General features: G+C 42.8%; 1 protein-coding gene across 1 annotated transcript in view; it reads left to right on the forward strand.

Annotated features, from left to right (window-relative positions):
• The window catches only part of TMTC4 (transmembrane O-mannosyltransferase targeting cadherins 4), a 1,375,572-nt gene that overhangs the window by 366,617 nt on the left and 983,377 nt on the right, over positions 1 to 25,578 (forward strand). The window contains exon 4 of the mRNA XM_069637004.1: positions 18,957 to 19,173. Coding sequence (XP_069493105.1) covers positions 18,957 to 19,173 — 217 coding nt within the window. The remainder of the gene's footprint in view (positions 1 to 18,956; positions 19,174 to 25,578) is intronic.

Genomic DNA, 25,578 nt, shown 5'->3' on the forward strand with positions numbered 1-25,578 from the left:
GTGTTTATTGAATTTTAAAGGGTTGGTTAAACGCCCATCTAAACTCACATCTCAGGATGGGAGCAAGCTACAACCATAAAATTATAGCGCAGTCCTAGTCGAGTCTGTCAAAATAAAAGGACCTATGCCAATAAACCTATTGCCAATCCTTACTTCTAAATACAAAATGATGTGGGACAGTAATGTATGCAAAAAAAAAAGGAAAAGTCTTCAAGAAACAATGTCAGCACAGTTGAGCAGTTGTCCTCCCTTCCCCATGCTTTCAGCACAGGACAAGGCAGCACGCTTGAGCCTCGTGCACACTGTGGCTTTGTCGGCACGAGGACACAGATCAATGGTTCAGCTGGTCTCACACCACTCTGGCAAAGTCTTTAAGAAGCAAAATACTTTTATGAGAGTAAGATTGACTTTAGATGGAATTCTATCAGGTTATATCCGTACACAGAGAGGCTTGAAACAGGGATGCATTCTGGCATCAACATTGTTTAATCTGTTCATTTTAGATATAGGCCGTGTGTTCCAGAATTTAATTTGTGATGCTCCAAAACTGGGTTTGTATTCGATAAATTATCTGCTTTATGCAGATGATCTCATTTTATTATCCAAAACTCTGAGTGGTTTACAAAACATGCTGAATGCATTAAACTTATATGCAGTAGACAACAATTTGGTGATTAATACAGCAAAGACGCAAGTATTGGTGTGTAAACCAAAAAAGCAGTTGAAGGTTAGCTCCTATCAGTGGTACCTGGGAAGTGACCAACTTGAAAAAGTTAATACGTTTAGATACCTGGGCATTATGATATCCAACTCTCTGAGAAAGAATGAAAATGAAGTAGGAATCACTCAGAAATTACTTCCACTAATTGCCCAGGCAAGGTTATTAACATACAAATATGCAAAATGTTCTTATTCCCATATACTGCTATTCTATAAACAAAAAGTGACTCCTATTCTCACGTATGGGGTCGAATCTACATTACCTAAACAATGTAACTTTTGGGACAGGATAGAATCCAAGTTTTGGAAAAAAATCCTAAACATTCCTATGTCCATGTCCAAAGCTATATTGCGTTTTGAACTGGGTTTGACATCTTTGTATGCACAGGATCAATGGAAGAGATGTGCGCTGTTTAGGAAATGTTTGTTAAATATTGGCTCCTTAAATGTTGTTGGAATATTAGCAATGTATCTAGCCACCACAAATGACTTTTACTCTAAGGTTTGGACACAGAATATTATAAATACTCTAGCAGACGCTGATATCTCTTTAGACATTCTGCTGATTAATCCGGCTAGAGCAAAAATGAAGTTATTCCAAATTGATTGGATTATAACAATAGAACAATGCAATAGAATGAAAGATTTTGATATATCGATGTTTGGGCAGAAAAAATTAGGAATAATGTCTGAGTAGCTACAGAAATATCCTTCTCCGCAGATGCGCAATAAGTATCTGCGCTTTAGATGCAATTTATGGCATACTAGATCGGTATTGGCAACAAGAAAGCAAATTCCGGAGAATGAACATTTTTGTAGATGGTGTAAAGTACCAACACAGGAAGAAACTCTAAAGCATTGTTTAATTGAATGTCCTAATCTTGATATTATAAGAAAAAAGCATTTTTTCAGAATCGCCCGTGATCTATTGCCTATGAACCACTCTGATGCATGGAAATGGCTATTTGCGACTGACAAACTAACGGTTCAAATTGCCACTGTTCAATATCTGAATGAATTATTTAAAAACAAAGAAATTGTGAATTAAGAAATATACTAAGAAATGTAAGGATCTAAGCTAGATGGAAATCCTTTTATAGGATGTAGATATGATGTGTAAAGCAAATGTTTGATAATGTTATTCAAAAGGGAATTGTAAAAATGAAATTCATTTTATAAGATTGTTATGATACTCTCTGATGAAATTATATATTTTTTTAATAATGAATATAAATTGATAAAGCTGTATGTTTGACTATGCTGAAAATAATGTTATATCTCTATGTATTTTTGAAAGGTTCAATGAAATGAATTAACCAAATAAAAAAATAAAATAAATAAGAAGCAAAAAAAGGATTCTCAAAGGGGAAACGTCTCTTGTCAAAACACAGGCTTCCTCCGCCTTGAAACAAAATTCACTTTGCTTGTCAAACGCAGACTTCCTTTGTCAGAATGCAGGCTTCCTCCGCCTTGAAACAGAAGTTCAGTTTACTTGTCAAAACACACAGTATTACTTTTTGCCCCAGTGACTGCTGGTACTTGTAGTTCCTTTTGTTACTTGTACAGGTCAATATCTCAGTATCGGGACCTTCTGTGACAAAGACTCTTTGCCATTCAAAGTGTCTCAGTGCCAAGAGCCTGAAGTAGCAAACAAAACACAAAAGTTCCTTTCCTTGGTCAAGATTCTCACATTCATAAGTTCACAAATGGTTTCCCTCCTTTGGGCTCGGACCACGGTTCCCCCTCGTTCGAACTCAGACCCCTTTTCTACAATGTTCACAATGCACAACTTGGTCTCCCTCATCCAGGCTTAGACCATGGATCCCCCTCTTCCAGGCTCATATCCCTTTTGACACCTTAATCGAAGACTTGCAACTGTGTGCAGGATTTTGCTTGACCTGTCGCAGGACCTCTTCGCATTTACAATTCTTCACAACTCTTTAAACTTCACTTCTGCCACTTCTCAGTTGGATACCTTACAGAGACCTTTGATTGGGCACACGTGTCGCCGGACCACTCTGTCTGACAGCTTTGCTCTTTTGGACTACAAGTCCCAGAATACACATTCAGGATTTTGCTCCCTCTTCGCCAGTTACAGGCACTTTTGGGATTTACACAAAGTTCGTGATGCAACAGGTTATTCCGCCTTTGCTTCCCTCGAGTCACAGGGTCTGCATCGTTTACCCTCAGTGATGAGGTGTTAGCGGTCCTCGAGGTCAGGGTCCCAGCACCTGCCCCTCAACTACCTGGAACTCACCCATGGAGCTAGCACTGAATAAAACACTACCAGAAAAGTGTAGCTGGAGTTTTGGTTCCCTGGCGCACGGCTCCCCTGCCACACTATAGCCCCCTTGGTACTCACAGGCCTCTGTGTCTCGGCAGTCCGTTCCCTCTTTTGGCTTCTCAAGTTTCTCCCAACTGCTGACTTCTCCTTCTGGTCTTCATGGTTCATTCAGCATGTCCTGCTTGCTCAGTGTGCTTTGGTGGCTGATCTGATTGGAGTCAGGTGTGAGTAGCTGTCTTTCCCTGCCTGACTCGGGGATTGTCTGACTTATAGGTTTTCCTGGAAAGCATGGAAAAACCACATAGGTTTTTGTCCGGATGAAGGGGGTAAATGTATTGTGATGGGTGAATGAATTTTCTATTGGGTTTTATTTTCTCTGGTCGTTTTCTCCTTTTTCTTATAGAAAGATACTGGGGTATGATGGGACTCTGCTGACAATATCCCATGACAACTGAGGGGATGTCAAGTAGGGCTGTATCAGAACGGGAGGAATACCCTGTCTTGACCGAGGGCGTGTCGCCCATAGTCCCCAATGACCCTCTGCCCAGGTGATCCTCTTTTGCTCGTCCGCCCCCGAGCCACCTGAACAAAGAATCCCTGGGAATAGCCTGGGAGAAATGCCTCTGGTTTCTCACAGAACCCATAAAAGAACTAAACCTATGGGATGACGAGGATGAGGCATGGAGAATAGGCCTACTTGATGCTCACTCCTCTACAAAAGGACGCAAGGAATTGTCCTTGACACTACTCAAATTTTATACAACTTGGGATTATGGCCTTGTAATGGACGATTCCCTTTGGACCAACCTGCAAAGGATACATAGTATGGTCCCAATGGTAGGTCCAGAATCGACTATATTCTTACCCTTATTTCAAAGTGGTCTCAGATCAGCGATTTTTAGGTAATAAACTGACACGAAAGCGATCACAAGCCTATTTTAATGTCCTTGATGGATCCTACTTTACCCCTGCATTCAGACCACTTTGGACTTAATGGTGATGGGTCCTGCGCACCGCTCAATTAGATGGCCCAAAGTACTAGACAGGGGCTTGATTCCTATTATGTATGACTCTGTTCTAGAGCATATTGTTGGTATATGCTCTAGGGTATCTCTGGATTATGAGGTAATTCTAAAATTTGAGAAAATATTGATTATTATACAGCCTTTTATGATTAGTAATAAGCCAGAAATTAAAAAGCGTGGCAAGGAAAAAAGATGCTTGGTATGATAATGTAGAGAGGCCAAACAGGCCCTGTCCCTGTACCTTTACTCGCAGCTCCTAATAGATAGGTTGCACCTGCAATCTTTGGGAGCAGTCTACAGGAACTTATTGAAGACAAAAAGGCAAGCTTTTTTGATTAATAGGAGGGATGCTTTGTTAGAGGCTGCCAGAACCGAAATTGAGATTCCAGTGGATTGTGGAATCTTATTTCTGGCAAGGAGCGAAGAGGTGATACTTCACTGCAGGCCTGTATTACTTCTGCTGGGTGGAGGGAACATTTAGATTCCTTGCACAAAAACACACACGCCTGACCCCGGAGCACAACGAATATATAGGAGCTCAGAGGGATCGCACGTTAATGGGGTTCCTTGTTTACAGTTTTCATTGGAGGAGATGGAGGATTTAGTGAAGTCCCAAATGGTGGTGGAAGCAGTTGATCCAGATAAGATCATTGTCGATCTGTTCAAGGGAGAGCTGATAATATGGCCCCCGGTCCTAAAGAGTCTTTAATGCTATGCTTGTCATGAGGAAAATCCCTGATTCTTGGAGGACCACTGAGATTGTCCCAATATAAAAAAGGGGAGTAGGGATAATCCTTTAAATTATCGTCCTTTTATCCTTTTGAACTTTACAGGCAAAATGTTTGCGAAGGCCCTTTTAGAGAATATTCAGGAATGGATAAGGTTTTCTTAGCCATTTGTGGGCAGGTTTTAGATCTTGCTTGAGCACTGTGGACCCGGGGTTTCGACTGTACTTGATTGTTCAGAAGTATTTGGTTTTGACCAAGACTAAATTATATGTAGTCTTTGTCGACTTGAGAACTGCGTTTGACAGTGTCCTAAGGAAGCTGTTATGGGATATACTAGCGACTGAGAACATTCCAGAGACACTGCTAACGCCAATCCAGCTATTATATTCTGGTAATTCGACTACAGTACAGTGGAGTATAGCGAGAGACGGAACTGCCCCCTTGCCAGTGGACAGAGGCGTCCGGCAGGGATGTGCTTTAGCCCCCCTATTATTTTGTATGTACATCAATACTTTCATTGAAGAATTGAGTCAGCACAACTTTGACTCTCCGCTGCTGGTGAACGATAAGAGCCCAGCATTTATTTTTGCGGATGCTGCCATATTGTCCACTACTTTTTTTTATACAAAAAGAAAGTCCGGTATTTCAACAGGTGTCACTGAACACTCTTACCCCATCAAAAGTGGAGTCAATTATCACAAAACTTTATTTAAATCTAATACATTTCATAAAAACAATCATAAAAATGATCACAATACATAAAACATATACAATATGTTAAAACCACACAAGTAAATACACCATAAGTGAATAATGTTATAGTAATTTCTTTAGGATCACACACTCTGATTCCTATGCCACACTACTGATGGCCTATTTCCTATTGGTGTAATGTAAACAACCCTTGGAATCAGAGTGTGTGATCCTAAAGAAATGACTATAACATTATTCACTAATGGTGTATTTACTTGTGTGGTTTTAACATATTGTATATGTTTTATGTATTATGATAATTTTTATGATTGTTTTTATGAAATGTATTAGATTTAAATAAAGTTTTGTGATAATTGACTCCACTTTTGATGGGGTACGAGTGTTCAGTGACACCTGTTGAAATACCGGACTTTCTTTTTGTATAAAAAAATGTGTATGCTCACAGAGCAAGAAGTCTATCCCTACCTGTGACTCTGAACCGTTTTGATAATAGAGATATTGTCCACTACACCATCTGGTTTGGGAACATTGTCATGTTTTTCAAGGAAATGTGATGAGTTGGGCCTTAAACTGAATGTTGGCAAGACAATAAACATTACTTTCTGCCCGAAGAATAGACCAAAACCCTGCACATAGATTTGGGAGATTTAAATCTGGAGGGGATCCCATGGTATGAGTACCTTGGTATCAGCTTCGCTTGTAATGTCAGGTGGGTTTCGCAGTTAGTAGAGGCCAACGTTGCTCTTGGGGGGGAAAATGGGGATCTCTGAAAAAATGTGTCTTTGTCCAACTTTGAAAGTATACAAATCTCAAGCAAAGTTGTCTGTTTTATATGGTGCAAACATTTGGGGATTTACTATGAACCAAATGTTGACTATTTTTACAAGGCATCCTGCTACTACGACTGCTCTCGTACGCATGGCATGTGAAATTTGCCCAATTGATGAGCAGGCTTCCATAAGACTGGTTCTTTACTGGATCAGAATATGGGCGAACCCAGCTCTTGGCAAATGCAGTAGAGCTCTTATCCATGTAATGAACATGCAAGGGGGGGTGAAATATCCTGTGTTTGGCCCATGTAAAAAATGGGGCAGCACTGAATTTTTGCTGTTACTGGTCGATGCCAACTTCAATTTCTAAAGCCACCTCAACTAGGGTAAAAAAAAGGCATGGGCAGATTTACGGTTCAGAAATATGGAAATCCTGTGTGTTGGTCTATCTCAGGGTATGGACCATCTGCTCTCCAAACAGACGTTTTTGGCTCCGAGCAGTACCTTGACGGGATCAATTTGAATTATGCACAAGCACCTTATATTGAGTTTAGAGATGGATATCTGAAGGTCTGGGCACATTTTGACCAGTGGACAAATTGACCTGGCGTAAACTGTATACTTTGTGGCGCCATGAGGGAAGACAGTATGCACTTTGTTTATCTGTGATGGGGTGAAAGATTTAAGGGCCGTATATCTAAAACCTCTGTTTTTATTGCACAACATTCGTACTTTGTCAGAGGACATTCAATTTTGTAAAAGTTCTTTTAATATGGATGTGGTCTATTTTGTAGCTAATTACAGACATCGGGCGTGGTTAAGAAGATGGTCTTTATCAGCATTTTAGATCTAACTTGTATAGCTCAATTCTGGTTCTCATTTTCTTCTTTTGTTGTCTTAATCCTTTTACATCTTTTCCATTGTAGAATTTTATGTGCCCGTGGCCTTCCACAATCTCCAATTTTATGTGTATTTACTGAAATTAATGGAGGCATGAATTTTTATGTACCGTCTTTTATTTGTGCCTGATGATTCTATAGTCAAAGGATTGATTGATTGATTGATAAACAAAGAGGGTGGGCCACAATCTTCAGGTCTGCCCAAATTAGCGCAAAGCATATAGAACTGGGCACTGAGACAAATGTTCTTCCTGTCCCAACATGTTCCGGGGGAACACAATCTTCTAGCAGATGTCTTCAGCAGAAACGTACAACTTCCCGTAAAACACGAATGGCAGTTGCACACCAAAATGTTACACACGATCTTCACAGAATGGGGTCATCCACATATTGACCTCTTCGCAACTCTGGGGAATTTGCAATGTCCGACTTCGCCTCCAGGGATCCCCAAACAGAATCCTATGGGAACACCCTTTGGATGAATTGATCATGGAGATTTGCTGATGGTTTTCCACCCGACTCCTCTCCTCAACAGGCTAGTCCAAAAGATGCACCAGGAACAAGTCCTAGCGTGCGTCTGGCTGCTCTTTCTGCTTACACCACTTCTCAAAAGAAAGATTCTTGGTGGAAAGTCCCTGTCATTAAAGCCTTCATGGAAAGGATCAAAAGATTGCACCCTCCAATTTCAAATCCAACTCTCGGATTGGGCTTGAATGTAGGGCTTAATAAACCTATTGGCCCTTCTTTTGAGCCAATGCTTAAAACCAGTCTTAAGTATCTCACTTTTATGGCTGCTTTGCTCGTGGCAATTTCTTCTCAAAGAAGGGTGAGTGAACTGCAGGTGCGCTCGGTTCCAAGATCCATGTGTTACCATTCACAAGGACAAAGTGGTTTTACGCACATATCCACGCTTCTTTCCTAAATTCATCTCTAAGTTCCATGTCAATCAGTCTATAGAACCTCTGGCTTTCTTCCAAAACCCTACAAATTCAGCGGAGATAAACCTTAATCCATTAGATGTCAGAAGAGCTGTACTGTATTACCTAAATAAAACTAAACCACTATGGAAAACAGGCCAGTTCATTGTTTCCATAGAAAATGGAGGAAAGGGGATCCTGTCTCAAAGTCGGCTATTTCAAAATGGATTGTGAAATACATCCAAATGTGTTATTCTCTTTCAAAGAGCACTTTACCTTTTACTCCGAAAGCACACTCTACTCGAGGCGCAGGGGCTACTTTAGCTTTCATTGCAGCTGTACCTTTAGGTGCCTTGTGTAAAGCAGCTCCCTGGAGTTCTATTCACCCTTTTACACTGTATTACTGCTTAGATACACATTCTAAGAATGATTCACAGGTGGGTCAGGCGGTATTAAAACATCTTTTTGCTGCTGTACCTTCTAACATCCTACCACCCATTCTTGGTACTGCTCACTAATAATATGCACAGCATGTGATTCTAAGCAGATCCACAAGCCTTAGAAGGCATACATTACTTACTGTAATTGTATTGCTAATGCTGGTATCTGCTTAGATTCACATGCCCCTGCCCTTCCCCCTCCCTTGGCATTTGAAGGTACATAGACGTCTTACACGTTCTTTTTCTATTTGTACTCTTGCAACACTTCATGCTCCCACAATCGGAGGGACTTTGATGCGTGAAGGATCATAGGTACAATACACATCACACAGGGATAGTATTACAAACAGGTCCAGTCGACATCAATTTTAAACAAAAATGCAACACCTACTACTAGATGTCGACCTATTTACAGCATGTGTATATAAGCAGATACAAGCATCAGAAATAGGCTTATGGTGAGTAATGTATGATATATTATGATACCAAACGAACCAGGCATCCTTTCCATTATGTAGTATAATATGAACAGCAGCCAAACAGAAATTAGTAGAACGGAAAGGGGTAAGAGGCATTCTATAACAGAAATGTGAATGTAGAGACCCCTCCCTTTCCCTACTGCAAGGCTGAAGCCTGGTGAAGTCTGCAGCTGTATGTGAAGAAGGAGACGTTTGTCGTAGCTTTAGATGGTAGTCGCCAAACGTAGGAAGAGCTATAGTCGAAATGACTGTCGAAATATAACTATATTAATATTAATTATTATTTAGCTGCAATCTATCTCAGTAGAAAAGCTATGAGCTGCACATATGCGACCAACCACGATGGTGGGAAAAAACCCATCTAAGGGACCTCGACGCGTGAAGGATCATGTGTACAATACACGTCACACAGGGATAATATTACAAGCACGCCTAGCAAACGTTCATTTTCGAAACTCAAAAACAATGCAATACTCTGTACCTACCACTGGATGTCGGCCTATGCACAGCATGTGAATCTGAGCAGATAACGAGCATCAGAAATACGATTACGATAAGTAATTTGTATATGTATGTATGTAAAATATATATATATATATATATATATATATATATATATGTGTGTATATATATATTTTTTTATATATATATATAACCAACCATACCCACACAAAGTGGATAGGCTGCATTTCAGGGACTTCAACACCTCCAATTGAAGAAGGTAGTTGAAGAGATAAAATAATTAATTTAATGTCCAAGCCTCAGGGAGGCAGAAAGAAGAACAGCAAAGCATTTCACACCGCTTGGTGCTCTATATACCCTAGAAGTAAAATACCATTGTGAACACTTAACCAAACTCAGAGCATCTACACTCAAAGGGCCAAATCACAAGTCTGTTGCTTTTACTTCAAATACGCAAGTTATAAATTGAACTCAGACCAAATGTCCACAGAGCGGTTTCGATGTTCGTTTAAGCTACATAGGTCTTGCTTTGGTTCTATGTCAAAATTTCGCTTTTTGTAGGTCGCCTACCAAAAAGATTTTAGGCGGCCTACAAAAAGTGAAAAAACGCCATTCCCTCACCCCCACTCCACCCCCCCCCCCCCCACAACGACCCCTAACCCCCTCTGGCATGATTAATTCAAATTTGGGGCGTATAACCCCCCGAAAGCCCAACACTGAGCCTCCTCACCCAAGACTGCCCCAACACAAACATACACAAACATACAACACACAAACACACACTTACCCGGTCTCCTTCGACGGCACTTACGGGTCCTGCCATGGCTATCAGCCCCAGTGCGCACTCGTATGCAGCAGGGGCATGTCAGTCTGATTTAGAAAGACTGCTCCGTGCGGTTACGGAGCAGTCTTTGTAAATCTTCTTTTTTAATTATTTTTTTTTAAGTGGTCTCTTGACCTAATACCCTTGCTTTAGCTCATTAATGTAAACCAACATTGTTTAACCAGTCTTTTAGATCCTGGGACGGTGTTCTGCATTCAACAAATGGCAATTCTACACTTATCTAACAAAAGTGAGTGGCAGGTGTAATACTGTAGAATTTAAATTGGGCAAGCTTCTGAAACGGCTCAGTAGGAAACTCTTAATCGCATTTGCCAAGTCATCCATTTCAGCACCCCTAAATCACTCTACATGATCTATTTTTTTGTTAAAAAAAACAAAAGAAAATTTATCACAAAGGCTTAGCACCACATTTCAGGCAGTTGCAAGGTTTTTAAGCAACCGATCCTATGTAATTTATATGGACTAAAGTATATTTTATGAAGATATGTAGAGCTAATCAATGACAGTCTAGGGCTTAACCATATGTTCCTTGTAATTGGGCTGACTTGCGTCACTTCTCACCCAAGGATTCATGCAGCACTCCTTCGTTCCAAAGATTTGCCACTCAGAATATTTATAGTAAGATTTTAATTGCTTGTATAATACAGATAACAAATGAGAGCACGATATAGCCGATTCTACAGTATGTACCATTAAGCATGCTACAGAGGGCGAGGAAAGTAGTCTTGTCAGTAAGTCTGTCAGGTATCTTTGTTTTATCGTGCAATTCATGAATTTCTAACAAAGGAAAACACCACTTGGTCAATAATTCATCCCATGTGCTACTTCCCTCACTCCTCCAAGTACCATAAAGATCAGGGTATGTAGAGAACTTCAAGACCGGTGGCCTCTATATTGCCAAGGCCCAGGAAAACCTAAAATTGTCCTTTATATACTAATTGTCTTCCAAGCCCTTTGGGTAGAGTAACCTAGTTCACTGTTTGTTGTACCTTAAATTTACCCCCCCCCACAACTCGGATATCTAATGTAGAAGGACATGTCAACTTTCTCCCAGCATTTCTGAGGGACACGATTGCTGCCGCGATACCAATAATGAGAAAAGTGAGCTAATGCAGTAAGCAATATAAAATTAATCCTAATAAGCTCTGTAAAGCACAATTGTGGATGAGCTATTTGAATTCCCTGAAACAAATACAAACACTGGGACAGTATTATCTTCATGTTAGCTGCTAATGATACAGGCAAGGTGCTCCCCTTTTCATGTTGTCCTCTCCACAGCGATCCAGACAAGACATGCTCTTACATCTCACCTTACCCCATTGTATCTTCCATGGGGCTTCTTTTATCTCCCCAGTTGTTTCATTTCAGGTTTTCAGGCTCCAATAGAAACCAATTCAGCCCACAGTCGTTTTCTAGGTCGGGGGAAGGAGCCGATAGTCGCACCAATCATGATGAGCATGACTGAAAATTATAATGGTTTGGCATAGTAGGCACTACCTGCCTAAAAGTGGCAGGCCTGAGGCAAACCTCCACACCACACATGCTCACAGGCCATCCCTAATCAAGTTACCGAGACAGGGATCGTTTGCAAACAATCTATTTTGAAGTGATCAGAGCAGCACAGAAAAAGCTTTATAGACTCCTGTACAATATAGAAACACAAAAGAGAGGAGTAATTAATGAATAGTTGTGTCCGGTGAGGACTCGCTCTACCTCGTGATACAGAATTAGTACACCGCAAGACTGCACACTATATAACAAGACATTGCATAAAATAAAGGAACATGGACAAACAGGTCTCTGATTCCGGAAGGTGATACAGAGAATGTAATGGGATGAGGTCAAAATTTCACGATTGACACGCCTTTCCCTCCGGATTAGGTGAAGCACAAGCAACCTTTCTGAGAGTAATACAGAACCTCCAATCCATCTTACCTCTGTAGTATGAAAATGTGTGCCTTGAGCCCTTCCAATAGCAGAGATGGGCCCATGCTCCCTGCAATCACTTCTTGCTACTGTTTGGGCTGGAGTGACAGTAGAGATTTCAAATGTGCAATGCAAATACAACCACCACATAAAAAGCTTAAGACGAAGCACTAATTTGTCGAAGGACACACATAATGTTGCTGCTGGCTGGCTTCAATGCTTGTATTTGCGATGTATATCTGAATGGATAAATCACTTTTACTCTGCTCTCGGATGCGTCTTCCTTGGAAAAAGTTTGTTCTTTTAATCCAGACCTAACAAAAAAGAGACATGCTACTGTGAGCTATAATGGAGCAAAAATCAATAATGGCAACATCCTCAGCGTAGGACTGCCGAAGCAATTGATTTCATACCTTCAGGAGGGCTAAAGCAATGCAGAAAAGGCTGTAACAAGCTGTAGCCAGGAGAGCTACATTTTGACTTTGAAGTCCATTTTAAAGACATGACATAACCTGAAAGTTAAACCGAAGACCAAATGTTTTGCTGTGGAAGCAGTACAAGAAGTCCTCATCTGTCACACCCCCAACCCCCTGCAAAAAGGTTTACATGCTACATTCCCACATTCAGTGCCTCCTATTTATTCCAGCAGAGGGGAGAAGCACACTCTTGTAAGAAAGAAACTGTGGTATATGTAAAATGTAATGTGTCGGGCCAGAGTGGGAAAGGCAATTTTCTTATTTTTGCCACCCAATTTTCCCCAAGACTATTTGCCTTGTTTACGCCTAGCCACCATGTAAACAACCATAAATGGGGGAATGGTTGTTGCACACCTCATTTAAGGTTCACAGTCCCAGTTCTGCCAGGTGTAGGACTTCTAACCAGCCTACAATGAGAGCCAGAGTAATTGGACTGGACACCAGTATCCAGTTACTGCAGAGGTGATCCAGTATTTTAGCAACTCAGATGTCTGCACCCTTCCAGGTCCACCATAATTTCTGAAGCTCCTGTGCAGGTTCTTGTTCTCCATACTCTTGTCTCCACACTTCATGCTGTCCCAGCCGGCTCCCCCATAGGGTCCAAACTGCAGCCACCGCAGCCACACGCCTCGTTCTCTTCAGAAAATGGGCAGGCAGCAGACTGCGACAGAAAATCATAATGAGCAGTGTTACCCAGCGAGAGCACAATCCCAATATCCTACTGCTATTAGAAGAACGGTTAGACACTTCACTAAAACCAACCAGCCTAAATAACTGTATAGGTGAAGCCCCTTTCAATAAAAAAAGTCCCTTAAATGGACCCTAATTTAATGCTCTGTCGACTTGATCATAATGACTAGAGGACATCTGGGCATGTCTTGATGTGAGCACACTTTGTGACATAAAAATTTGCGTCTGTGAGATTTTATAACATTACACATTTCATTTTCTGACATGACCAGGGAACGGACTGTCTAAGCATAAAACTAGTGGTAGGTTCTGAAAGACCAAAGAAATATCGAGGATTAGTACCACAAAATGAAATCCGCCAATCACGGGTTCAAAGATACAAGTATCTTTATTTCTGCACAGATTCAAAGGCAAAATCAGATAGTGATCTGGGCTCCCAACACCTCGCAGTGTGTATCAGCAGACACCATGAGGGGAGTGAGTGCTGGACATCCCAAAGCGTGCTCTATTATACACTATCCTGGTCATTGTCCAGCCCTTCTCCAAACTAATAAGTTACATACAAGGGTTCATGCCCAGTTCATATGACAATATTGTTCAACACATTTAACATGATTTCTTGTCCATGAAGATTCAATGGCGATGTTGGTTCTCCAGCTTAGAGTAAGTCCAGTTTCAAGAATGAACGCAAAGAGTTTCTGCCAAAGAACACGGTTTTAGTTGTTTTGCATTCTGTTCAGTTGTTTGAATGAGGATGAGGCTGTGGGTACAGACAACACTTAGATTGCAGTTCATTTTGGTTACAATGTTTCTTTGCACAGAACAAACATTCTGCCTTAGGCAGCCTCAGCATGTTGACATAATCCAAAGTTCGTTTAGCTCTGCTGAGGTTGGAAAACACATAGTCCAGTCTGAGACAGAAAACAAGAACTAATCAAAATGGCGGACGTTTCTAAAATGGCGGCTTTGGTCAATTCTATTCAGGACATTTTAGACGCGGTTTTCTGTATAATGCGAATGCGCTTAGGCCAATGTTCATAATCGGACGGTATTATGCGAGTATGGTTTAGTCAAACATTCGTATTATTCAAAAATCCATGCATCAATGTCTATACATCCTGAAACGCATTCTTCAAAAACATCAATCGCCATTTGCTCTCTGATGGTAATATCCTGCATTACTAAGGCATTAGTAGCTTTTTCAGGCATATGTATCTCAGGTCCTAGTGCACCTATTGTTTGTGCACAACACCCACCTATCATAGAACATATGACAGGGAGACATTGTATACAGCAACAACAAAACAATATAATACCAAGTATTATCATAAGGACTGCAAAGCTTTTCCAACACCATGATTGCAACAAGTCCCAGAACCAAGCACTAAGATTCCAGTTTTCCTCTGGGACATGTACTTCAGTACTCAAGGTATGTAGATTTTGAATTGGCTTGAATATGGTAGGGGAGGAGTTGGGTACAAAAACACAACATGCTGATCCCACCAGTTTGCATACCCCACCACGCTCAGCTAGGATGATGTCTAACACCATTCTATTTTGGAGGGCTACTAATCTCATTTGCCTTTTGCTCTAGTGTAATGTTGTACAAAATATCGGTGGTCCTATTGATGGCCTTTTCCAGTACCCTTGCTAGTCTTCTGATATCCTCAGAATTCATTATCTGTCTCCAGAATGGCGCAAAGGATTTTGCAACATCACCCAAGAATTGTGAAGGAGTATCACCATTCTCATCCCTCCTGGGACGAACTTTAGAGATTTCAAAGGTGGTAGCAACATATACTCCTGGCAACAATATACCTCAGTAGCAAGTACCCTGCCAATCTCTGGGTAACCATGGATAGGCCTCATTGCCGTAAACAGGGTCTCCTACATACAAAGGTCTGTCCTCACTGGTTAAATTTGCAATGCTAGTACAACCTTCAAATTTACCCATTGGCTGAGAACCTTCTCTTTGTATGCAGAAAGGAACAGAGTTGGGACTATGATTGATAGTATAGGAAGGAGGCATGGCATCCCGGTTGCCTACGGGAGCCATTTTGAAGGAAATCAATGATTGAAAAGGTCTAGAGTCTATCAGAAGGCCTAACAGAAGCAACATTGAGCTTACTCCTATTGCCAAAGAGAGAACATCCAGAGGTGTTAAGACCTGCTTTTCGAATTAATTTAGATTAGTCCCGTCAAAGTTCCCAGAAATACTATCATTCCAAAGACCAAAGAATAGTGCCCTGAGCGAGGCATAGCATGCAGTAGTTAAGGGAAGAGGATGAATATACCAGCCCAATCCCTTTTCCCCATGGTGTGGCAAATGTGAACATACCCAGCAATTAGTTTTATTCAGAATCTCATGGGTAGCGTTTATAATCATTAAAAGAGTATTATTATGGTAACCCTTTCTATGTTGGAAGTCTCGAGGAGGAAGAGTGTGCAGATGCACGAAGGGTGGAGACACAGTGGGTATTTTTCCAGTGGGTAGCAGAATATCATGGCGGATGCACTTCTTTCAGGTACCAAAAACCAAGTGTAAATATACTTATTAAACAAATTACTATTGTGACCACCAAACAGTGGGTCCTCGGGGACCATGACCTTCGATGGACAGATTAATCATTAGATAAGTGGCCAGTATCTTTTTCAGTACGAGTGGGTTTAGGAATGGGCATTGTTTCTCAGAGTCGGTTTAGAAGCCTCTCCGTTAGGCTCTTTTAGTTCATCTGTTGGTGGCTCCTGACCATGTGGCCTATGTTGCTTGAAGTTAACTTTGCCGGTCCCTGCCTCTTATTTATTTTTCATCAGAAGAGTGATGGGGGACTGGCTCAAAGATGGTCTTTTGTAGGCACAGGCGATGCTTTGCTGTAAGTTCGGTTTCTCGGTCGTAGATGGTACCTCAAGACTCTAGGTACGGTGTGATCTGCGAACAAAGTGTAATCGTTTCCTGAAGGAAATGATGAATCTGAAGCAAGATTGCTCAACGATGAAGAAAAAATTTGAAGAAGAACTTGAAAACAAAGCAGCAGTCTCCCCAGGCCCCACAGGCTCAGGAAGGATTTCCATTGACAAGGCAGACTCGTTGTGAGCATCAAAGTGAACAATCTCCTTCTTCACTCCTTTATTGTGGGGCAGAGGAAAAGGAATCTTCTTGACATGCGTTGTGTGAATCCAATGTTTCTTCCCTGCCACTCGTACAGCGGTCTGTGTGGCCAAGAGAACTTTGTGCGGTCTTCTCCAGCGAGGTGCAAGACGGGAGGCTCTTTCAAATGCTTTTACGAGCACCCAGTCACCAGGTCTGAGTCGATGACCTGGACCCTCATACTTTACTGGGAGGACTTCTTTCACCTGTTGATGAATCAAATACAAGTTTTGAGTTAACTGGTCACAGTAGTCAAAAAGAAGCAAATGCTCCACATTGTTTAACAACTTGGGTTTCGGTAGATTCCAAATATTGGCTGGTCTCCCCATGACGATCTCATAAGGATAGTGCCCTGTCTTTGTGCTGTTGTCCGCTTTGCTAATAAGGCTATTGGTAAAGCGTCTGGCTATTTCAAGTTACTATGTGCACAGACTTTTCTATCATGTTCTTTAGTATGCCGTTATGGCGTTCTACAAATCTGGCACTCTGAGCATGTCTGGCTGAATCTTGATCTTACTGATCGCTTAAAACTACTTATCTCCACCAAAGTTGATAAAGCACTAGAGAGGATGGATCTCAAAACAAGTCAAAATATCTAGTCACAGAAAAACCCTCGGTTCCTACGTTTTATATATTACCCAAAATACATAAAACTCTTCAAAACCCCCCAGGTCGACCAATTGTGTCTAGCACTGGTTCTATTGTAGAAAACCTAGCCAAGTTTGCTGATTTTCACCTAAAACCCTTTTTTAAAAGAAATGGGATCTTATGTACAGGATACAACCTCTGCGAACAACCTGATGGAAAACCACCCTTTTAATGAAACAAATAAATTTGTTGTTATGTTGTATATCATTTCACTATGTACGACAATTTCACAAATTGCTAATTTGAGTATGGTAGAACTTTTCTACTCTAATCGCTAGCAAGGTTCTACTCTGAATTCATTTATCTCCTGGTGTACCCAACTTGCCCTGAAAATTACTTTTTCATTGATGGCAAACTATATCAGCAGATCCATGGAACAGCCAGGGGTTCAGTACTGGCTCCTACTCTGGCCAACCCTTATGTAGAAAGCATGGAAATCAACAATTTGTGCAACCTTTTTAGAGATAAAATCATAACGTGGCATCGCTTTATAGACCATGTGCTGCTGATTTGACGAGGTACTGTAATTGTAATTGGTTATTTATAATGTGCTTAATACCCAGAGGTTTCTAAGCGCGGACACGGGGATCAAACCTGTGTTGCTCTGCGTCGTCTTGCTGCCAAGGTGAATGCATTGCCCCTGAGCTATTCTCCCGGCCTTGTAAATGTGCTTACTGAATTTTTGGTATGGCTGAGTAACCAAAACTCGCTTTTGAAATTCTCGATAAAGCAAACGAATGTTTAAAGGTAAATCCATTTCATAAAACTACTGACCAAAATGCTCTTCTATTTTCAAGTTGCCATCCCAAACATTTAAAAGAAAATCTTCCAGTAGCCCAGGTCCTTCGTCTAAAAAGGAATAGTGCTTCTCTCCTTCCTTAGATTACGCGCCTGCTTTGCTTGTCCACCCCCTTCCACGGACCCGTCAACTGTTCCATTGCTTCAGGTTTTTTACTCATGACTGGGGTTTTCCCCCTAACTGCCTCCGCATTCCCTGGGTAGAGCCAGGCATCCCGTATCATCTCCTGGGTTGCCCAGGGGATAGGGCACCACAGTCGACCCAAGAAACCATCTTCCGCCAACAAGGTAAGGCGTGATATTGATTAAACACAGAAATTGTTAGACAGGAGGATGGAATGAAGCATTTTTTACACGAAAATCGGAACAAATTCTATTTTGAGGTACATATTACTAACAAGGTAATTCGTTAAGCATAATGACTATTTTTTCTAAAACACAAATGTTGCAAGGAGTGAAGTTATAGGGGGGTGGGGGTAAATGGCTTATGAAAAACGGAGCAGTGGGGTGGTCCCCGACACTTTGCCTTGGAGATCAAGGGGGTGGGGGTTAATTGTACCAGACTATTTGAACTTAAAAGCATTCAGTGTGTAAACTGTGCTAACACATCTTTTACAGGTATTTAGTGTTCATGTGTACTGATCGGAAATTCGGTCAGGGGGCACGCAAAGCAGTGGATAGCATGTCAGGCTGCCATTTTAAATGCTCACTTTGCCAATTAGTTATTGTTGATCCCTGAGTGTCCTTTCTGGTTACTGTCTAACTTTGGTTCTCAATGCAACCTCTAGCAAAGTACAGGAGAGTTCACAATTCTTCTAAAAACAATTGCAGCCATCACTTACATTAGGTACTGATGGGAATGTTAAAAGGCTGCGTCCATCTTTCCTGTTTAAAGAACCGCAGCAAATGTGCTTGTTTTGAAGCTAATGGTTTTTCTTAGCGACAGGTCATCATGTTATCAAGGCCCTTTCTTTCCGTTTCTCTACAGGATTAACTACTACTTTGCCGGAGGATTGCACCCTGTGGGTTTTCATGTTGTCAACATTATACTGCACAGTATTGTTTCTGTGTTAATGCTTGACGTCTTCTCCATATTGTTCAGTGGCCTTTCTTATCGTTGCCGGAGCAGAAGGACCAATCGTGCTCACAAGTCCTCCCTACTAGCCTCTCTGCTTTTTGCTGTACACCCAGTGCATACTGAATGTGTAAGTATGGAACCTTATCTATGCACGTGGAGTGTGTGAATATATTGCATAAACTCGGTTTAAAGGCACAAAGATTTTCTTTTTTTTTTTGTACATTACTGTTATCCATGTGTTGTGAATGGGACCAATATTTTGACTCAAATGTTCCATATGGTTAGAATGCATTGAATTTTGAAGACATGAAAACAAAAACACGGTGGAAAGGCACACAAGGAAGGAAGAAACTTTGAATGCACAATGTTTAAGATGATTCAGTGGCTGTATTTTCATTTGCAAAGAATCAGCATAAGAAGATTCAGCAAAAGACATAGAAACGCTGTATAACAGAACTTTTCGTATATCGAGTGCACGTTTTAGATAAACATCTTGCTGCGAATCCTGAACCTCAAGAAAGGAATTCCACCTTTAATTGAAGATGCAAAAGTGGCAAGCAGAAAAACCTTTGGGAAGGGGGCAAAGTATATCTGCCCTGTTTCTGCCACCTTTAACTTGATGTTTGCTTATGCGCATCAATTTTTGTTTTCTACTAAACAGCAAAGACTGGGACCTGCTACATTTCCCCCCTTATTATGGTAGTTCAAGGAAAATATCTTTTCTCTGAAAGTAGCTGTACAACTGAAATATCCCCTTCCACGTTCCTTCAGAAGGAATGTTTTTACGTCCATTCAAACAGACTAGATTTTCTTTCAATTTTTAGTTATTTAACATAATTTTTACTTGCCAGTTTTCAATAAGACGAAATCCTATAAGACTACTTCCTTTTGGCTGACTCCATGCCACTTACCTTTGATGTTCGCATAGCATTCGTCTTTATGTATATACCAGCTTGGCTTGAAAATGTTTAAATAAATGTTCCTTGTTTGATTAAAATGTAAATGGGATAAAGTAGGCTTGTTAACACATGTAGCAAACATTAATTAAAGAAGAAGCCTAGAATTGGGCATGATTCTCCACTTTACAAAGACTGGGGAAACAAGGACAATGTCATAAGTGTGCTTTTGCAATAAAAGGCCATAGGGTTGAATGACAACCATTTCTGTTTGAGTCGCTCCTTCCTCAGACTGTGCTTTTGGTTCTCATTCATGGGGATCTTCATTAAACATAACTAACCATAAACCTAGACTATGTCTATGTGCAGGGTCCAGAACACGTGCAATGCAAAATATTTAAATTTGAAACAGCCATCCTATAATTAGATAAATTGAATTACCAATAATTCTAATTTTTTTGGCATAAAAACAAGTAAGGGATTCATTTTTTTGTGTGGCCAATTTGCACTTGCGAAGCCTTTTTAGCTGAAGAAAAATTTGTGGAATACCTTATAGAATCACTACTCCAGTGGACTTGGACTGGTCACTGTTTCCTCCATCGACGATGGAGTCTCGGAAGTCTACCACATCTCCCACAAATGTCACCAAAGTTCTTATTTGGGCAGCGGACAAAGTGAACATTTCTGTCAGTTGCAGCGATGGTTACAATTTTCTCCTAGACACTACACCAACTGGGTTATTTCAAAAGCTCTGGTTCAGTTGTGTACAGGAATTATGAAGATAGCAGAGCAAGTTTTCCTTTCACCCCTTTTGGGTAAGACACCGCAAAAAGAAGAAATATAAGTCTACAATGGGACCTGCCATTTATCAGATTCCATCCCCTGGCAGATTCTCTGGTTGTGGTGGTAGTGAAGAAAATATCCTCAGAAAGCTCACCTTCCTTCTCCTCATTGACATTGCTTGCTTCAGACGAACAGGAGCACAAAGATGGCTTCAGTAGGGAATACATTGTCCCTGGCTTCATCTGCAGCCTTGATAATATCCAGTGCTATAGCTGACTTTCTCAGATTTGATCAGGCTCGCTGAGGCACAGTAGAACTAGCCAAGATGATTGGCGACCTTTTTTAGAGGTCTTTCGCAAAGGCAATCCGTACTTTGACGAATTTGACAGATCTTTCATGAAGAGCGTACTGTCATGGCCTCCCCCCTTGGTGTGATTCTTGGGTGAGATTGGCACCTCTCATCGATAGTAACAACTACTCGACCGAAAATCTCAGAGTGGAACAACCGCCGTAGGCAACAACGGTCGCAGTTTTTCTCCCGCTACTCAGCCTCCTCCTCAGGTGGCACCGCCACCGATAAACCTACTAAATGAGGGTTTTCCGCGCTCGCATGAGACCCCGGTGGGAGGACGCACTGCGTCTCATTGGGAGGCGTGGCAGACCATCACAGAAGACAGATGGGTCTTGTCAGTCGCTCGGGGGGCTTCCGCCTACCTCTACGCCCTACCCCACAACCCTCCTTTTCAGTTGTCGGGCTCGCCCTCCCTCAAAGCCGAGGTTCAGAAACCTCTGGACCTCAGAGCTGTGGAACCTGTTTCCCTTGGGGAGCGAGGGGAGGGCTTCTACTCCCGGCTGTTTACGGTGCCCAAACCCAACCAGGCTGGCCTGCGCACCATCCTAGACCTTTCCCAGTTCAATCTTTTCCTACCCCAAGAGAAATTCAAGATGATTACGCCCAGCCAGATACGCTCCTCCTTGCAGATGGGCGATTGGCTCAGTGTGGTGGATCTTCAGGATGCGTACATGCATTTCCTGATTTGGAACCCACACAGGAGATATCTCCGCTTCTCTTTGGGAGAGGAGCACTTCCAGTTTCGAATGCTTCCTTTTGGCCTCAGATCTGCGCCACGTGTCTTCACAAAGATGATGTCGGTGATTGCGATGAATTTGACAGATCTTTCATCAAGAGCGTACTGTCATGGCCTCCCCCCTTGGTGTGATTCATGGGTGAGATTGGCACCTCTCATCGATAGTAACAACGAAAAATCTTGGTTCTTCTATTTTTAGGCTTGGGTCTAGGCAGAGCACATGGAGATGAGGAAATCGAGAAAATGAACACACAGGTCGATTCACTGAAATCAGTTGGACTGGCTAAGAATTCGGAATTTTATATCAAACCCCTTGGAGGAGATTTCCCCCACACATTCAAACATCAGGCTCAACTCCATCACTGGCCATCTCATACCTATATGCTTCAGTACCAGCAAAGGATGAAACTGCAAGGCCGTGGAAGGGGACAATCACAATTGGCAGCAGCGCAGAACAAGCCTCTCTGGCTCAAAAGATCCAGTGGCTTTGCACTCTCGCTCATGAAGAGCACCCTGGTGAGAGGAACAATCCAACATCATGCTTGGGTATGGGCATACATCAACAAAGAGACATGGATGCTTCAGATAGTCAGGCATGGGTATGTGCCCAGGCTCAAGTCATCTTTACTGGCTATGCCTACCATGTCAACTTCACAGTGCTTAATTAGTAATACAATAGGTGCACGGCCCAATTATTCTCCAGTATGTGAGGTTGGGAGCTTGCCACCCACTGATGCCCCCCACACTGTCAAAACATTTGTTGTTGCAGCCTCAATACCCACTAGCTCGCTGTGGGTAATAGGTGCACTACCAAGGGAAGGTGTGCAATTTACAAGTACCAGTAAACATAACCTCCTGATTCAGAACAAGCCCATACCACTGCAAAGTGACAACACTATATACTTTATCAACCAGCAAGAAGGAAGGCAGTATGAGTTCTATGGTGGAAGGCTCAGTAGTTCTGGCATTGTGTTATCACAAAGGGGAACTCCATAACAGCAGAACACCTTTCAGGAAAAGAAACCAAAAAGCAAGCACTGTAGCAGGATTCTTGCAGAGGGCATACATCGTTTCTAAGAAACAGTGTTAAATATCTTCAAAGATTCGAGTACCAAAGGGTAGGTCTGTTACCTACAGCAGGAAATGCAAAATGCCAATTTCTTACCTTTTGGTTTTACGAGCAAAGGTATCTGGACAATGCTCTTCTTATTTACTGGGCTGGAACATTTTTATTTTCCTTTTCGACTAATTCCACTTGCACTACAGACCATCGTTAAAATTATGCAATTAAATGCAACAATGTTCCTCATAGCGCTGGCTTGACAGAGACAGCAGTGTTGCATAGATCTACAGCAGTCAACGATTCCACAAAATGTTGCTGTGCGAACAGAATTGGCTAACGAGGATGAGAGGCAGCCGATTTCACCTGAATAGTCCATCATTCATTTTTTGCAGTCTTGCTTCCGAAGTCCTCCACTACAGACAATTGATTTGCCTCACAATTGTTTTGACAGTCTGAACTGGGTTGAGTGGCTTTCCACAAGATCAGTGTATGCATTTAAGTGCAAGCGATTCTGTGTCTGGTATGTGCAGACAAAGATGGGGCCAGGTATAGAAAGAGGAATTGCCATATTTCCGCCTTTTATCAAAATGTCGTTTGCAATATTACTCTTTCAGGTTTCATCTTTCGATCATTGTGGCCTCCTGGAAAAAGCCATCCCAAAGTTCCTTACTCCTACGTCCCGTACCCTTTCCTCCATACTTGGGGGACATCTCTCCGTCCTGTGGGACGGGACCGGAGCACTTTGTAAAAAGCATCCAAAACATTTTTTTCTAAAATGTATCCTTCTCTTTCTGCGCGGCGCCCAGCACACGGCCGTAACCCCACCACCTTGGCTCCGCCCACGCATCGCCCATCAGTCCTTTTCTCCGCTATTTCGGGACTGGACGCACTTGCATCCTCGAAAGGTCTTCTTCCCTTTTTCCTCTCTGGCTCTCGCTAGCGATCGTGTACTAGTCTGTCTACGTCACTCAAACTAGACTTTCCAGACTGTACATCGTGTCACCGTCGTTTCGCGAGGGCGGATCCCCATCCACTTTGCTTAGAGTGTTTGGGTCCGGATCACCGTTGGGACTCCTGTTTTTACTGAGACTCCCTTTTGGTCCAGGCACTTCAACATCAGTTGGAGCGGTGGGAGGAGGTGTTCCGGCGAACTCCTCCTTCACATTTTCAGGCGTTCATCGACGAGAAGAAAAAAGGCGGTAAGTTCTTTACTTTTCAGAGCACCTCGGCCGGGGGATACCTTTCGAGGTTCCTCTCAGGCCGGGAGGGGCGTTGATCGCTCTGTCACCGGGGTTCGCCCTGAGGTGCCAGTTGGGCCTAATAATTGTACCAGAGTTTTCTCCGAGGGCCTCCATAAGGGGCCTGTGGATACCGGAGCACGCTCCGAGGCCCCTCCTGTGGGGGCTGTTTGTAGACCCAGTTCTACTGAATCGTGGGATACCAGAGCTCGCTCTGAGGTCTCTCTGTCAGCTTCCCTCAAAAATAGGACCGGGGTGTGTTTGAGGCCTTGGTGGGGCTTGCTGTTACCAAGCGTATGTTCGAGGCCCGCGTGGATAAGGCTGTCACCGGACGTGGGTCCGAGGTCCCTCTTTCAGAGGCTAAAGTTACCAACATTTCTGAGAGGCCTGGCAAGGCCTTGCCGGTGAAGGCTGTTTCTCACCGTTCCCACTCTTGCAGAGACACCAGATCTGTTGAGGGAGCAAAGAAGAAAAGCTCTTCTTTTACCGGCAAGACTGAGGTCCTTCCTGGGAAGGCTGATTTGGCGGTTGGAATGTCTCAAACATTCCAGGCCTCACAGTACCGGCTCTGCCGAGGTTCCTTATATTAAGGCTAAAGTTAAGACCCCTGATCCATCGACGGGGACCCCTGCCTCACTTCCTCACGTGCCGCAGTTCCCCTCAGATGATGACAAAATGGCGCCCGTGCCCGCCACGACCGCGGAGGCCATTTTGGGTGCTACCCCTACAACTACACCATCGGCCTCAGGTGTAGGGCTTAGTTCCTTGAGTGAGCATAGAGTCCCTTGTGCACATCCTTATCGGCCAGTTTAGGATTGGAACGCTCAGATGCCTCTTCCACACAATGTTTCGTTGCCTGCAGGGTCGGCACCGTTGATTTATGTGGATACATCGGTGGAGGGGCCAGTGTTGCCCCCGTCCCCGTTCCGTCCTTGGATTTGTCCACCTCATGAGAGGCCTCCTCAGGTTCCGAAACAGTCTCCGGAGGACGCCTTTTTCGGTAAATTTCAAACGCTTATGCGTACCAACCCCATGAGGGAGTATTTCAAAGGGCTTTTTAGGGAGATATGTCCGCCCCCGCCTCCGACTCCATCCATCCCTCCGGTGGTTCCGCCGGCGCCTCCCTTGCCTACGGTGCCTTCCCCGACTCTTCTGCCTTTGCCTCCATTGTCACCTGTGGACAAGGCAACGCCTGACATGGCCCAGCAGGATCCTGACCTGTTGGATGACGCGCAGGGCAATCAGGACAACGAGGACCGTCCCCGCTCTGTCAGAGCTTTTCATGACCGGATACTGGACATGATGAGCTTCTTAGATGTTCCAGTGCATGAGGCACCCGCTCCGCAGGAGGGCGTGCTCTCTGGGGCGTTCACCCGGTCTCCCTTGGAGCGTAACGGCCTGTTCTTGCAGAAGGACTTTCTGGCCGAGGTCCACAGAGTCTGGGAAAAGCCACACTCTGGACTT

Source organism: Ambystoma mexicanum, chromosome 7p, assembly GCF_040938575.1.
Source record: "Ambystoma mexicanum isolate Mex_15411 chromosome 7p, UKY_AmexF1_1, whole genome shotgun sequence".
Lineage (NCBI taxonomy): Eukaryota > Metazoa > Chordata > Amphibia > Caudata > Ambystomatidae > Ambystoma > Ambystoma mexicanum.